The 15,772-nt window shown below is 35.4% G+C and overlaps 1 protein-coding gene across 2 annotated transcripts in view; it reads left to right on the forward strand.

Annotated features, from left to right (window-relative positions):
• The window catches only part of LOC128090691 (lipoxygenase homology domain-containing protein 1-like), a 214,046-nt gene that overhangs the window by 121,660 nt on the left and 76,614 nt on the right, over positions 1-15,772 (forward strand). For both annotated transcript variants that reach the window (XM_052703161.1, XM_052703162.1), the window contains exons 29-33: positions 3,543-3,697; positions 4,325-4,403; positions 9,041-9,122; positions 11,030-11,085; positions 11,239-11,271. In XM_052703161.1, the coding sequence (XP_052559121.1) occupies positions 3,543-3,697; positions 4,325-4,403; positions 9,041-9,122; positions 11,030-11,085; positions 11,239-11,271 (405 nt within the window). The remainder of the gene's footprint in view (positions 1-3,542; positions 3,698-4,324; positions 4,404-9,040; positions 9,123-11,029; positions 11,086-11,238; positions 11,272-15,772) is intronic.

A 15,772-nucleotide genomic window follows, 5' to 3' on the forward strand; every position in this document is an offset into this window, starting at 1 on the left:
ATTGCATCTGGTTTAGTTACTCTGTAACCTACATTGCCATTTGCAGAGAAAATATCTAACCTATGCAGTCTATTTAGTGAAAGCTTATCTTATTCCAAACACTTTTCTGTAGTGGGATGTACAGGACATTTTTGAATAATATTTTCCTTGCATATTATTATTATTATTAACTGTGAGTTTCCTATAAAATGTGTGAACATACAGACAAGCTAAGGTAAAGGAGCATTCCATTTATTATCCTAATACAGCACCCTTATTCATAGAGTATTGTTAATTTATATAAAAAATTGAAGTATAATCTGGTCTTTTTGTTGAGAAGGAGGTTCTTTCTAAATAATACAGACTGTGTAGCCTAAATAAATGTCAGATCTAACGTTCTCCAGATGGTGAGAGATGTATAGATGCAAGGAAAATGGAAAATATTTTTCTGTTCTTTACATTTCAACATGTACATGTTTTCTACTTCAGACTAAATTATTTAGACTTGTGGCAATCGAATGTACTTGATTAGATCATTATAGTCTCTCTGGTTACCAAAGAGAAGTGCAGAGCTACAAAAGGATCTGTCATTTATTTAGCTTCTAATATCTTTGTGTTGTGTTCCATGGTGTTTAAAAAATAATAATAAAAAAAAGTCTCTTCTGTTCTGGTATTTCCTGTACTTAATCCATTTGGTTTGGTGTCCCTCCAGAAAGGAAAAAAATCATTTGTATTCTCTTTTAGTAATCATTTATTGTGAAGGGGTTTATTAAAATAGCCTTGACTATGCTTTAACAGAGCAGTTACCATTATGGAAGTCTTACAGTTTTGATCGTGGGAATTACTTGTAGGTATAAATAATATAGAAACCAATTTTTGTGTATAAACAGTCATAGCATAGTCAGTCTTCCCTTAGCTAAACCCTTTTACTTGGCTCCCACTGATACTTTCCTTTTTCAGAATGACAATGTAAGAACATAAAAGCATGAAGGAGACTTCATGCTGATCCATAGTGCCTTCCTCCTCAGGTAGTCTAGCTCTGTTATTAAAATGGATGGCATTACTGAATATAATCTTTAGGGGTTTTTGTTTTTTTTTTTTTTTTTTTGGAAATGTGATCTCTTACCTTCCCCACTCCCTGAAAAGACTTTGTCCCGTTCATGATCAGTGTGACTCTTTGCTTTCTAGAATGTTTCTTTTCATTGCATATTGTCACCCATTGTTCTCTGTCCTTTGAATAATGTCTTAATCGTCAAGTACCCTCCTGTTATTGAACTATGTGCAGTATGAATATAGCAGAAGTAATGATAAAGTGTTATGGGTACTTGGCATCACCTTGAGCACTGTGTGTAGTTTTGGGCACCTCGACATAAGAAAGACATAAAGCTATTTATAGTCACCAGAGGAGGGCTGTGTACATGAGGAAGAGTCTAGAGGTTGAGCTGTATGAGAAGCATCTGAGGTCCCTGGGTTTGCTCAGCCCAGAGCAGAGGAGCTGAGGGGATGCTTGATGGTGGCTGCAGCTCCTCACGGGGAGCAGAGAGGCAGCTCTGAGCTCTGCTCTGTGTGACAGTGACAGGGCCTGAGGGAACGGCATGGAGCTGCATCAGGGGAGGGGCGCTGGGGGTTAGGGAAAGGGTCTGCAACACAGGGCGGTGGGGGGGAGCAGGCTGCCCGTGCAGTGGGCACAGCCCTGAGTGCTGGAGGTCCAGGAGTGTTTGGGCAATAGTTTCACATATAGGGTTTGATTTTTATGTGATTCTGTGTGGAGCCAGGAGTTGAACTCAATGATCCTTGTGAGCCCCTTCAAAATTGAGTTATTCTGTCGTTTTATGAGTCAAAAACTCTACGATATTAAATGACATTTGAATATATAACTTAACTATGCAAATTAATAGCTCCATTTCTTTTTGTTACTTGCTAGCCACACCTTTCTTTCTTTTTTTTTTTTTTTTATAACACCATGTGCTCTGTGAGAAACCTTAAGACTGTTTTCTGAAAATGTGTATTGTGGAGATTACTCATATCTCTGTCTATCTGGTGATATAGTAATGCAGGGATGTGAGAGCTACAGTGAATGGTTGGAAGTGTAGAAAATAACAAAATTTTCCTGCAACTTTGGACACTTTCCTGCAACTTTGAGTCACAGCTGTAATAGTGGCATTGAGTTGGAGATAGTGTCTTTTCTAGTTCAGGATTATTTCATATGAATTAAAAGTTTTCTAATTTCTTAATCATACTGTCATCAACATTTCCTACCTAATTCTGAATACATTTGGGGGTATTTTCTGCCCTTAAGTGCTTGCTATATTATTTTACAACTACTTTAAATATTCTGCTGGGAATCAGAAATTACTCGTTCAGTGGTATGATGTTTAAGTCTTATAAGTTGCCATGGGGTTCAGTGAATGAAAAATTTATAGAAAATGCATGATTCTACTATTTGGTAGTGTAAGAGTAATGCAGCTTAAATATTTGTAGGATTTTTTTTTCCAGTATCAAGCTTCAACTGTTTTCAACCTAGTTCCCTCTTAAAGGTAGTGTTGTTAGGACTGTCACTGCTTTTCTTTATTTCAAAAGTGCTATAAAATTTTCCATTATTGAAACAGTAATTTCCTCTATGATTTACTAGATAGAAGCAGAAGTGACCAGCTGTGAATAGAGCAGACACATTGCATGGAAAAATTGCCATTAAAATGTAAATAGGAATGTTTTTGTAAGTCAGAAATGAGGAAAAAATGCATGAAATATGATAGTATGTAATTATTACAATTAGTTATTTTTAATGTAAGTATGCTTATTTGGTAAGCAATTATATTACTGTGGTGAAAAATACATTAATATAGTAACTCTGAGTTATATGCCTTAATTCCTTGAAGATATTTTTTTATCTGTAAGACTTTTTTTTCTAGAACAAGAGAAATTAAAAAGTTGTAAGTATCTTTTAATTCAAAGCTTTCTTTAAAAGAGTTAGCATCTACTAGTGATAAATGATGAAACCTTCAAAAGCAGGTTGGGTGTCCACCTTTTATAACGAGGAAACCCATTCATGTTCTTGTTCGTCATTGTGTGTGAGGTGAAAATCTAAAATTACTGAGATTGATGATCTTACTACTCTTATATTAAGGTTACGCATCACAAAATTCTGTTTTACACAAATCTGGAGGTTGACAATGTCTTGGTACCAGTGAAATGTAACCATTGTCTGAGAGCACGCCTAAGGAACACATCTCCAGATAACTTGGCAAGAATGATTTTGCAAATTATGCCCTGATATCATGAATACTAAACATAGAACGAGAGAAGAAAATGGAGCACAAGGGAACTTTTACTAGATAGACTGCTTTGAGCGGATGGACTCCTATACTCAGCATAAATGCGAAGTTTAGTATTTTCAGGGTTTTTTGTGCGTCAAGAATTACGAGGCTTGAACCTACAGGGGACAGACATATGGATAGCTGTTTCTATTTACAAACTTGTGGTCTTCTGGCCAAATTTTGTTGAGAAAGGTTTTGAATCTTGTATGAACTATAAGGATAATTTCAAGCTTTTTCTTCTTCTAGTGCTTGTGTATGAGATCCGTGTTCACACAGGTGCTAAACTTGGTGCTGAAACAGATTTTAATGTTTATATCAATCTTATCGGGACAAGAGGAGATGCTGGCAAAAGGAAGCTCCATAGATCTAAGAACAATAAAGTAAAGTTTCAACATGGACAGGTGAAGTAAAATCAGTGTTAGTTCTGATCAATAAGAGTAAATTATGGCTTGCAAACTGTTTCTTCAACATGTGTAAACATCTTTTTAGTTATTTTAATAAAAGTAACTTGCTGCTTTCTCATAGATTTTCTTTTTTCAATGCTACATACAGAATTACATAATGTGAATAATATTTATCTGTTGATTTAGGAAAAAAAATCTTTTCTAAAAGCACTGAATAGTAGGATTTATGTAGTGCTGATTATTTATATTAGACATACACATAACATAGTAAAAATACCATTTTTGTTCTCCTGAATACATCATTATGAATTTTAGAATCAACCTCTAAATCCTTATTCCCAAGAGTTTTTCCATTCTTTGTGAGGCAGAAAGAGCTGTAAAGATGACCAAAGCATTCTTCGCATTTAATCATTGTGTCACATCAAAGGAATCAAATGCTATTCTGTGGAATATTTTTTAAGGTGCTCTTCACCTTGAAAAATTTTCATACATTTGTCCTATCTGGCCAAGACCAACATAAGAAACCCATATTTATTTTGCAGAAGGAAAAAAAATAAATGACTATACTCTTAAAATGATAGCTGTGATTGTGACCTTTGTTATTTTCCTTATATGTTTCTACAGATGGATATTTTCTTCATAAAGGCTGTCTCACTTGGAGACTTGGAGAAAGTTCTGATTAGCCATGATGGAACTGGTCCAGGTAGGATTTAACTTCCTAGAGACCAGTCTCTTTTCAAGTCCTTTTTAAACGTAACACGTTATTTATATTGTATCCTACATTCAGATGGGGACAGAAGGTCTTACAGTGATAAAAAGTCTTCCTGCAGAGCAATCACAGTGATGGGATGGTGAAAAACAGTGGTAATAGTCAGTAAAGAGGAAACAGATTTAATGTCAAATAATCCACTTCATTTTCAAGTTTATTTATAACAGAACACCATTCATTTGCATATTAAAAATTCATGAAAATGTTGCTTACAAAAGTGAAATAATCTTTCATTAGAGTAAAGACCAAATGGAATAGAAATAAAGATATTCAGCATCTGCTTCACTACCAATCAAATTTGAATAGCTAGTCTTATTTCTTTGCTACTTTGGGCAATGGGAGTAGATGTTGTTATTAATTTAATCTGTGTAAGTCAGTGTGGACCTGCTCCTTTATCTGGCATTGCATTCATCTTGTAGTGTTTTCAGAAAGAAGAATTTTGCATAGAGAATATTTTTTGATATAGGCCCTTCAGTTGCACATCTCTGGAATGATGTCATTGAAGAGAAGGCTGGTATTTAAAAGTATTGGAGATGTAAATACTGCAAAAATGTTTCCAGGTTAATAGGTATGAAGAGACACTTTTTATAGAATCACAGAGTGGCCTGGGTTGAAAAGGACCTCTAAGATCATCTAGTTTCAACCCCCCTGCTATATGCAGGCTCGATAGCCACCAGACCAGGCTACCCAGAACCACATTCAGCCTGGCCTTGAATGCCTCCAGGGATGGGGCATCCACAACCTCCTTGGGCAACCTGTTCCAGTGCGTCACCACCCTCTGCGTGAAAAACTAATATATAACCTAAATCTCCTCTGTCTTAGTTTAAAACCCTTAAATTCCCCTTTAAAATCATTTCCCCCTTTTAGAAATACAGAAATGTTGTTAAAGCTGCTATGTTTGATACTAGATCAGGAAAAACCTTCACTCTCTTCTGAAACCACCTCAAGCAGTGCCCAGTATGGTGACTGTGCTGTCCAAGGCACTGAGCAGACTTGTGACTTACTGAAGTAGCCTTAGTGTTTGGCCACGCTGTAGGGTGTAAAGCTGATACTCAAATCTTTGTAATTTTCTAGATTTTACTGTCTTCAGCAATACAGATGATTGTACCTGAGTATTCCGTATCCTAGAATATAACTGAACATATCCTAGAACATAACTGAAAAGGCAGTGTGACAGAGTCTACCTTCGCTCTGTTCCCCAGTACACATAGTATATTCTCCGTCTCTTCCCTCACTTCTCCCATAATAGGCATCACAGCTATATCACAAGATCAATATTACAAATCTAGATTTCAAACAGATTTCAAAATCTCTGTAATTGAAGAATAATCTAAACAGGAACATGGATTGAATTCCCTATTTGATAACATTTATGCCTAGGCAATTAAAATTGTTGATTGTACTCAGTACAGACCGATTTCACAAGTTTCTTTTGAATTCGTCTCATACTAATCTGAAATAAGCCTGAGGTGAGTGGAAGTGAGGTAAGGCAATGGATGAGAGCTAGAATACTCTAATAATTCAGAAGAGTGGCCATCTACAGAAACTGTCATTTGTGAGTGAGAAGGAAGAATGAGTGTTCCATTAGAGATGGGGCTATCCACTGTTCTAATCATATCACCTGCTTGAATGATAGGGCAGAAGATCTTTAATCTGAATTTGGAACTATCCTGGCAGGATCGTGAAATATATGCTCTCTTTAGGGTAGGAGAGAGACCTCTGTAAAGTCTAGAATCAGGGTCATAGTCATTTTTTTTGCAGGTTTCTTCTCATGGCAGGCAAATGTTCTTGTAATCATCTGGTTTATGTGCCTTTGGGAGCATAGCTTTTGCAGTGTCAGTATTTGGACCCTAGCACAGTGCAGTGTTGTTCTTTAATGTTGTTCTGCTTCAATATGCTAACAGTGGTATGACTCATGCAATACCTTGTGAAGCCAATGGTAAGTTTTGAGCAGTGTAGACACTGTGAAAACAGGGTATTTGAAAACAGCTTTTGAGGAGAACTGTACCAGTCACTAGGATAGTTATTGGAAGTGATCTAAAACAACAGCATGAACATGGCAGTTGTTACCCCTGTCCTGTTATTAGCAAAACTCAGTTCATGTTCCAATGGCCAGCCATATTAGTGCCAACAGAGACTCAGCACTCACACAGGCATAAACAGGACCAATGGCCTCAGCCCATTCCCTTCTCCAACTGATCAGAATGGTGGTTTGTAAATATAACCGTATTATATGTATGTATGTATAAGGTACCTAGTAACTGGTCTTAGATGCTCAGTCTGCCCAGTAGTGACTCTGGATCCTCACTCTCCTCAGCTGCTGGCATCTGGGCCAGTCAGACTCTGAGGCTCACACAGCTGCCAGTACAGATCCAGATCCCCAAGCACATGCGGACATTTCTCTAGATCCGCGGACTCTGGATCCCTCCAGTAAATAGAAACACACCTAGACACACACACGTCTCTCAGGCAATCCCTTACATTCAGCAGTCTCGCTGTCAGTTGGCACAGACTTCCTGGTTCCTAGAAGGTCATCAATTCACATCTGTGGTCTCCAGGCCACTTCACCTACTCTCTTAGTCCATCTTGATAGTCCATCTTGATGCATGCAAGATAACACACCCTGACCTACAGGTGCTCTCCTTCTTTTAGGATACTACATGGAGCCCTGCAACCTGTTGTGTGAATCCATTTGCTGCTGCTGAGACCTACACATGCACATGGGATAGGCTCCTTTCTTGGAGTGCCATGATAAGTCCAATACTTCTGTAGGCAGAAGTGCGTGCTAGTCTAAAAGGTGCTCTGAGCATCTGTGTCTCTGCCACTGACTCATTGGATGGGTTTCATGGTTTTCATCAGGAAACTGAGGCTGATAGTTCTCCTGAAACAGCCCTGTGAGGAACCATGTCAGAATAAGTACTTGTATTCCAATATATGAACTTCTTCTGTGTTTCTGTGAGAAGAGATGAGCCTTTGATCACATAGAATCATGGAGTCACAGAATCATTTATAATGATGATCTTTAAGAGAAACCAATACACACACACACATATATATATATAACCATTATATGAGTCTACATATGTACACTGTAGATTCAAAAGTCAGTGCAATAGAATGTGGAAAAGAAAGGGAAAACTGATATAAGAAAAAGATTATTAATAATTTTCTTGCACAGTTTTACTGTGTTTGCTGATACATGCTTTTTATCAATGAAAATTTTAAACACTTTGCCTGCCAGTCCTATTTTTTTTTTTCTATCTGGCAGAGATACAGCTCTGTGAAAAAGAAAACAAACAAGCAAGCAAACAAAAGCAAGACTGGAACAATGTCCTGTCTATTAATTAATGGGAAATGGTATTTCTTTTGTAAAATCAAGTTCTTAAGCATTTTTTCCTGTCAGTGTAGTAGGCCAGTAGCAGTCTCAGAGTAAGACCTCAGTCTTACTCTTGTGCTGATGAACGTATTTATTACTTGAAAAATAGCCTAGAAATTCCTGTTCTGTTTTGCTTTTCTCTACTTAAAATACTAATATTTACAGATTTCATAGAACCTAAAAGTGTGTTAAAACTTACATAGCTTTGCTGGTAAAAGTGACTTTTCTGACCTCCCAGAAAGTTTTGAGTAGAAGGTGATTAAATTACATGGGGAGACTATAAAGTGCTTAGATGCTTTGCAATTTGAATACTATATAAATTTACAATGTTGCTGTTGCAAGACCAAAAGAAATTTCTTCATTCTGTTTCATTGGGCAGGATGGCAAAAAGAGACTTCAATGATGATCATTATATTACATATTAAAAAAAAATTCTGTAAATAAGGCTCTTTCTTCTCTTTACAGAGACTAAAATAAACAAAAGTATACCCTTGAAATATAGACTCTTAAAATGGAAATTTGGAAAGCTTTTTGAGGAGGCTTGCCACATATTCAGTAGAACACCTTCTGTTTGCTTTTAACATTTGCTTATATCAGAATTGTTAATCGAATGTTCATGCAGACTTACGTATATTTTGACTTTGTAGTTTATGCAAATAAACATATACTGTAAAATCTAAGGCATATAATTTTCAGAAGCTAAGTAAGAGCACATGCAAATGGAAGCAGTAGATATGAATGATCTTTTAATTAATACTGTTATGTAGAATAACTTCACTCACAAAGGACCAAATAATCTAGCCGTCATGCAGATCTCTCATAACTGCATAAGCAGATTTGTCCTAATGTTCTTGTACCTGATCACAAGGAATAAAAAGATGTAGGCTGGGATGTGAATGGTGTTGGCAATTCACAGATATATGCAAATGCTTGTCTCCAAGCAAAACAAAAAATTCCATTCCCCCTTAAAATTACAACAGTGCAAGATGGAGAATAGTCAACATTGTAGATCTTGCAATAGACAGAGAATAATACAGCTTTCATTGTGTTAATTTACTCATTTAGTTGAACTCTGTCCTAATGGGAACTGTTTTTCTGATGAGAAATATCATCTTGGCCATTTTTTTTTCATTATTATTATTATTTAAACAAGTGCCATTATTTCAGATGATGAACTTTTGTTATTTCAACACAGGTGACAGATGGTTCTTGGACAAGATTGTTATTAACTATAAAGAAGGAAAGGAAGGGAAAGAGGTTGTATTTCCTTGTAACAGGTATGTCATTCGTGGCAAAACAGAATTAATTCATTATACTCTTGGCCACCTGGGGAAAAATTCTTCAGAACAGGCACGTGCACACAGCTTAGATATATGAGCAATGCCCTAGAGTTTCTCAAAGGACTAGGAATGCAAAATTTTGCTGGTGAAGCTGAAGTTTGCTGGGTTGGTAGGGGAAGGAGAATGCAAAGAATTTGCTAATGCAAAGAAGCCCAAAACAAGCAAAAAGGTGCATTAATATTTCCTTTATTTCAATTATACAGAGACCACATGAAAATAAACGAGGTTTCAGTTCTTGCCTTTATGAAAACTATTATGTGAAAAGATCTAGATGTATTGATTTTGGTTAGTGCATCTCCCTTGGTTGCTTAAAACCTTGTATGCATTCCACAAATCTTTAGAAAGCCTTTAACTTTCCTCCTATAGAAGACATAAAATATTTCTGTATTTGATAAATCACTATTTCTGTGTATAACTAGGTCTAGGATTTTACTGTCATGTGCAAGATTGGAAAATGCCTGACTTTCAGTTCTAACAATTACTTAATAGCCTGTTCTAAATATTTTATTACCTGAGCCAACTGCAACCTGAACTCTTAGCTGCTGTCAGTATGTTGAATCACATGACTAAAATAGAAAAAAATATTAAATAGATGAGCATACAAAAGTAAGAATTTGTTTGTGTTACTCTGCATTTGTATATTCAATACAATAGAAATAACGTGAAGAATTATAATTTAAATCTAGCTATAAAATCTGTCACGGAGTTGACCAGATCAATCTATGTCCTGTTGAGTATTGTTCTGATGATCAGGTTCTTGTCTTAGTATGTCTTTTGGTATGCACTGAATATGGCTATTGGAAGGGTAGTCAAATGAGGCAATTGTTTCCTTAATGTCAGGGAGATTTTGTAAGATTTCTCTAAGGAACTTAATGAGCACATCAGAGCTGTATAAAACTGCTATGTCAAAAAGGAATCATTAAGCTCTTAGAAAAAAATAAATTAAGATTATTAAATAGAGAACTAAAGGAATGCCATTGTTTGTGCAATGTAAGTGTGCAGCCAAAGTGTCAAAATCTGCTTTCTATTTTTAGAAAATGCTAATGTTTTTTTTTTTCCTTCTTAGCAGTGAATGTGGAAAGAGTTTACAAAAGTTAATTGAGCTATTTATTGCAACCATAGTGGAAATACAGTGGAGTCTAGACTTTGTGCATTACACATTATTACATATTTTTGTTACGTACTAGAAGTGAAATATATTGTGGATCTGTGAGTTTAAACAAAGGCCACATCTATATGGACCCAATAGAATAGAAAATGATAATGAGCACATACTTTTTTATTAAAAAAAATAAGATGTTAATGGCTACAAAGTGTTATTATACGAATGGCAACTGAAAGATATGGATGAGTTTTTGCAGGTAAGTGATTTTACAGGACAGCTCCTTAAATTCATCCATATCAAAGAAAAGGAAAGATAAAAGACAAATTCAGTTCATTGCTGCATATCTGTAGAATTTCTATAAACTTGCTGACCTGGTTTTATATATCATTTTAAGTACAATGAATCTAACTGACCACTGCAGATGGTACTTGAATATACAATTGAATGTCTGATCCTGAAAATACTTATTATGTCATATAGTGTATTTCATCCAAGGTGCTATATTGCTTCATCAAACTATCATGAAATTTCCAATTTTTTTGCTGAGAACAAAGTAGATTCTCCCAGTACAAATAATGTTAACTCTGATGAATATATATAAGAAAATTAGGCTTAGGAGGTATTTTAAAGGCATAATTTGATAGAAAAGGGAGCAAAGGTAATTGTCTGATTAGTTGCTGATAATCATCAATACTGATAGTTGTTATTAATCTCGTTCTTTTTGTCTATGCAATGAAAGGTGGTTAGGTGAATATCAAGATGATGGGAAAACTGTGGAGGAGCTAACTGCTGAAAGTGAGTATTTTGTTACAGATCATCTTTTTTGTTATAACAATAGAGTGCTATTTACTTCCCAGTTATTACAGAAGATCCTTTTTGAATATAATCGTATGAAGAAAAGTGATAATTAAGCTTGCTCACACGGATTTTTTTCTGCTAATATTTTAGAAGCTGGCAATCCAGAGATGGCATTCTTTAATGGTAAGAGTTGTTTTCTACAACATTGTCTTTGCTATTCGAATTCAATCTCCAAATCAGTAGTAAGTACCAAATATATGAGAAAGTGGCCTCATCATGTAAGTAAATTATCAACTGTGAAAGAAAAAGAATACAAATTGGCTAACAGTGATCTACAGCAATAAGCAACTATAAGTAATTGATGAAAATATGCTACTCATAAACCATTTTGGTTTTCTTCACATTTCTACTATTCTGTTTTGAAACCAGACAAGAACTTCTCTGAGAAAAGAGTTTAGTGTTATTTTATATATCCCAGTGCCACTGTCATGTAAGACATACATAGGGATCCTCTAGCAAGCATCAGTTTGTTGAAAAATGTCTTGTGAAGTGATTGTGCAAGCATTTTCAGGTCAAGGTTCATCAAGGTACTCTTAAAGTAGCCATAAGTAAATAATATTAAACTCCAAATGTTTAAGTGAAAAAAGAAGTAGTTGACTAAATCTGCTTGGATTATTAATAGATTTTAATAAAAAACTACCCAGCTAGTTGTCTGTTGATATACTTACAAAAACAGTCTCATCACTGTAATGTGCTAAGACCTTCCAAGTGTTCAGAACGTGAGATACAATCTCTGTTTCTCTCACACCAGAAAAAAGAAACAGAATACAAATTTTCTTATTAACATTTGCCTATAAATTCGTGTTCTATATAATTGCATCTGAGTATGGGAGAAATGAGAGTAAACAAAGTAATGTTTACATTTAGCTCTGAAAACAAAGGCTTGCTTTCTGTAGCATGAGTGCTGATCTCCATCTAGTTACAAATTCAGAGAAAATATAATCATTTACATTCAGTCAAACAGTTTAGCCAAAACTTTTATTGTTCCATGGCAAGATAACTTTTTTACAAAAGGAGACTGATAAACTCAGGTAAATAAAGATTTTCCCACAGAGATTTGATTGTCACAAGATAATTTGGAATTGGATTCTGCATTCCACTCAACACACATTTCTGAAATGCAGCTGTAATATTTATTTCACCTTATGTTCTAAAAATAGACTATATTTTAGTATGAATTTAAGTTTTTTCCAGCAGATCTTTGCTTTTTGAAAAAGCAGACATGAAAAGATGCTGAGAGTTTGTGCATGTTAGTAACAGTAATACACAATATTGATTATAAGGAGGTTATTCTTAATTAGTTTGGGAAATGTCTCACTCTTAAGATGTCCAGGAGGACCTAGAGGATGTGTGCTGGTTTATTAGAATGAAATCAGAGGTTCTGAGCAATGAAGATGAAAAGAAGAGCAGCATTTTTAGAGGGTCTTCTGCTAATTAGGTACGCATCAGCATAACTTGAGTTTCTTTTTAGTCATTTTTCTTAACCTTGGAGATCATTTCAGTGAGGAACTGAGATAAATGAAAGATTGTTCTATTTGTGTGTTATGTCAAAGAGATGATGAGCAAGGTGGATCTCAGTAGAGTTTACTTTTAAATTGTTTTTTTCCTAATGGTGATACCATAGGTATTGCGAGTGAAAAGAATGAGGGTTTTAGGATGATAACAAACATGAGAGATTTGAAGAGCTGTCTTGTATTCAGTTCTGCATGTACGGTGCTAGTACTGATTTGAGAAAATTCTGAAGATGTACAGACTTGGAAGAGAAAGCAAATGCATCAGATTCAAGCACCTGGAGCACTGATGACCTCATTTTGCAGAGAATATAGCAGTGATAAGCAGTCCCACTCGCAGTGGAGAGCAAACATTCCATATAAAATACATTTCCTTAATAGGAGGCAAGTAGCAGTGTTAATGCTCAGAAGCTAAATGTTTTATGCATTTCTGTCATGGTACAGTATGTAAGCTAAGCTGCCCTCTGCAAGTGGGTTTCAAGCAAAGTTAGAAAAATTGATTGGCACAATCCAGTGTTGTTTGGTGATTACCTGAATAAATGATCAATATGCTTAGGTCAGGTCTAAAGCAAAGGTTATAAAATCAAAGATTTTGTAAGTCACTCTGAAGGTCAGAAATCTCATTCTCTTTGAAGAAGGCTAATAACTACCTAGTCAAGGAAGAGTTTGAAAGTTGTCACTGCTGAGCAGTTCTTTTTCACCTAGGCTCCCATTATGCCAGTTTTAATGAAGCATTTATTCCGGATCCCTATGAACACTGTTGGTGGCAATAAGATACAAAAAGCACATATCAAAAAGCAACATTTGTACATATGTAGAATTATCAAGACAAATCAGGTAGAGGAAAAGATTCATTCATCCTCTGGTGACTTCCTCATGTATGTTTGAGGCAAGAGAAAAAAGAAGTGATCACATTGGTAGAGAAGATAGATAGCTGCTTTCAGCTCTCAAATGAAATTATTTTGAGAATCTTTTCATCACTCTCTAGAAGTTTCCTGCACTGTGGGGAAATTTTGCTGCTGCCTTCTTATATTTTCTCTTTTCTGCTTCAAAATAAGTAGATTATGAGGTATAAGTCAAAATAAGTCATTATGAGACTAGTAAAAAAATTCTCTCAAAGCAGAACTACAAACATGTTATATCCCAATGTTGTCTATCCTGCAAACAATTAAAATGTGCTGGGTTCCTGTAGTGTGGTTTGCATGGTGCTCTGTGATATTGTGATCTTTTGTGATTGATGTATAAAATGCAACAAACAATTCAGCATCACTGAACATAGTGCAGTTAACAAATACTTCTAGGTTAGATTTTTTTTATGTTGGGAAAGGTTGTTGGTATTAAGGCGCTCAGAAAACTCATAAGAAAACAGAAAATAATTCCCACGAGTTCCTTTGTTTTGAAGTTATTCCCTACCTTTCAGGTTCATGCTAATGGAGTAAGAATAAACAGAGAATTCCTAAATCACAGATAGATTTGTCCTGCTTCACTTGAGTAAAAAAGAACTTAGGGCAGTAACATGCCCTAAGAACAATGGTAGTAATCCTCTAACAATACATAAATTTTCAATGTTTCAAAAGTAGAAATAACCTAATTTGTCCAATTTTCTGAATTGTGTAATAAATGTTGTCTTTATGTTTTATCTTGCCCAGTTTGTTGTGTGCAGAAGTCACTACAGGTTTGGTTTTCACAATTTTATTGAAAAAATTTTACAGGATCCAAACTAGTGGTTAAAAGAATTTATGGGAAGATATTATTATGATTGATTCCATTTAATTTTTTTAAAGTCAACGAATGCTTCTGATGTATCTTTAGATACATCTGTATAATATAAATAGAGATCTTTGCCCATATTATTTCAAAAAAGAAAAATTTGGAGTTTCTTTCATTGAAGTTTCTTTACAATCCACTATTCATTTTAGTAATTTCATATTGGTATCTCAAAAAAAAAAAAAAAAAAAAAAAAGGACTATGGATTTGCACATAAGCTGAAAGTAAAATAATACAATGAAGAACTAATCAATTTGAAAGGAAGCTAATGCTGTTCAGTGGTATCAGGGAAAAGTGATCTTTTTTGTGTGACATGCTCAGATATCTTATTTTCAGAAGTTACTGAAGAGTTTGGTATTTCCTGGAAAGAGATATAGAAATCATTGAACCCAGTTAATGTGTTTGCAATCAGCCTCCTGTCTGGTGTACCCATCCTTATCAGTCTCCATCTAAGAGAATATGATATATAGAATACTTTTTTCTTACTCTGGTATGAGCAGGTTAAGTGAATTTTCTGAACAGAGAAAATGTATTCAGTCTGGGTTAGCTCTGTTACCAAGCTGTAGAAGCACTCAAAGCAAATGTAGGAGTACAAGCAGTCACAGATGCTAAGAGGCTTTAAATCTGTTAACTACTGATTTATTTCCTGGAAAACTCCCAGCTGATATCTTAGCCTTACTTCTGAAATAATAATTAAGAACATAATCGTGGATATTATTTACAATAAATCACCTTGCCTGAAATACCTTCTCTGTGCATGCTGCCTCTTGGAGCAGGAAGAGGTACGTGTCTTTGTTTTCTCTTCACTTAGGGCTTGCTTTCTCCTAAAGCAGAAGAGAAAAGAAAGGAGAAGGTTCTCTTGAAAAACACATTAATGCAAAATTATCTTAATTTCCCTTCTGCCATGTTCCAGGGAAATCCTTCAAAATGAGACATGAGTGGATTTGATGTTCAGGGCTATGTTGGGAGTCTTTGTAAAAATTGGATCTGTTCATAAACAGAGAGTGCTCAGGAACAGCAGAAGCTCAAACGGTGCTTGACTTCACCAAGTGTGACACCCTGAAGGGTACCACATGCCAACCTGGCACAAAGAGATAAAATTCAAAGCTGGCATATATATCAAACAACAAACGTTCCTCATTAGGCAAAGTCTGTGTCTTCTATAATACTATATCTGACTCATTCTTGGAATTGACCTCAAAAAAAAGAGTTCAGATGGAAGGACCCTTTCAGCTGCTGTTTTACTCAGCAGACTGACTGCGAGATTGTATTTGCCTGCTGTTTTGTAGCTGAGCTCAGAAGAGGGAGGAAGCAGTCACATGAAATGAGAAAAAAGCTTCTATAGC

This window comes from Tympanuchus pallidicinctus, unplaced genomic scaffold (genome assembly GCF_026119805.1).
Source record: "Tympanuchus pallidicinctus isolate F22 unplaced genomic scaffold, pur_lepc_1.0 scaffold5, whole genome shotgun sequence".
NCBI lineage: Eukaryota > Metazoa > Chordata > Aves > Galliformes > Phasianidae > Tympanuchus > Tympanuchus pallidicinctus.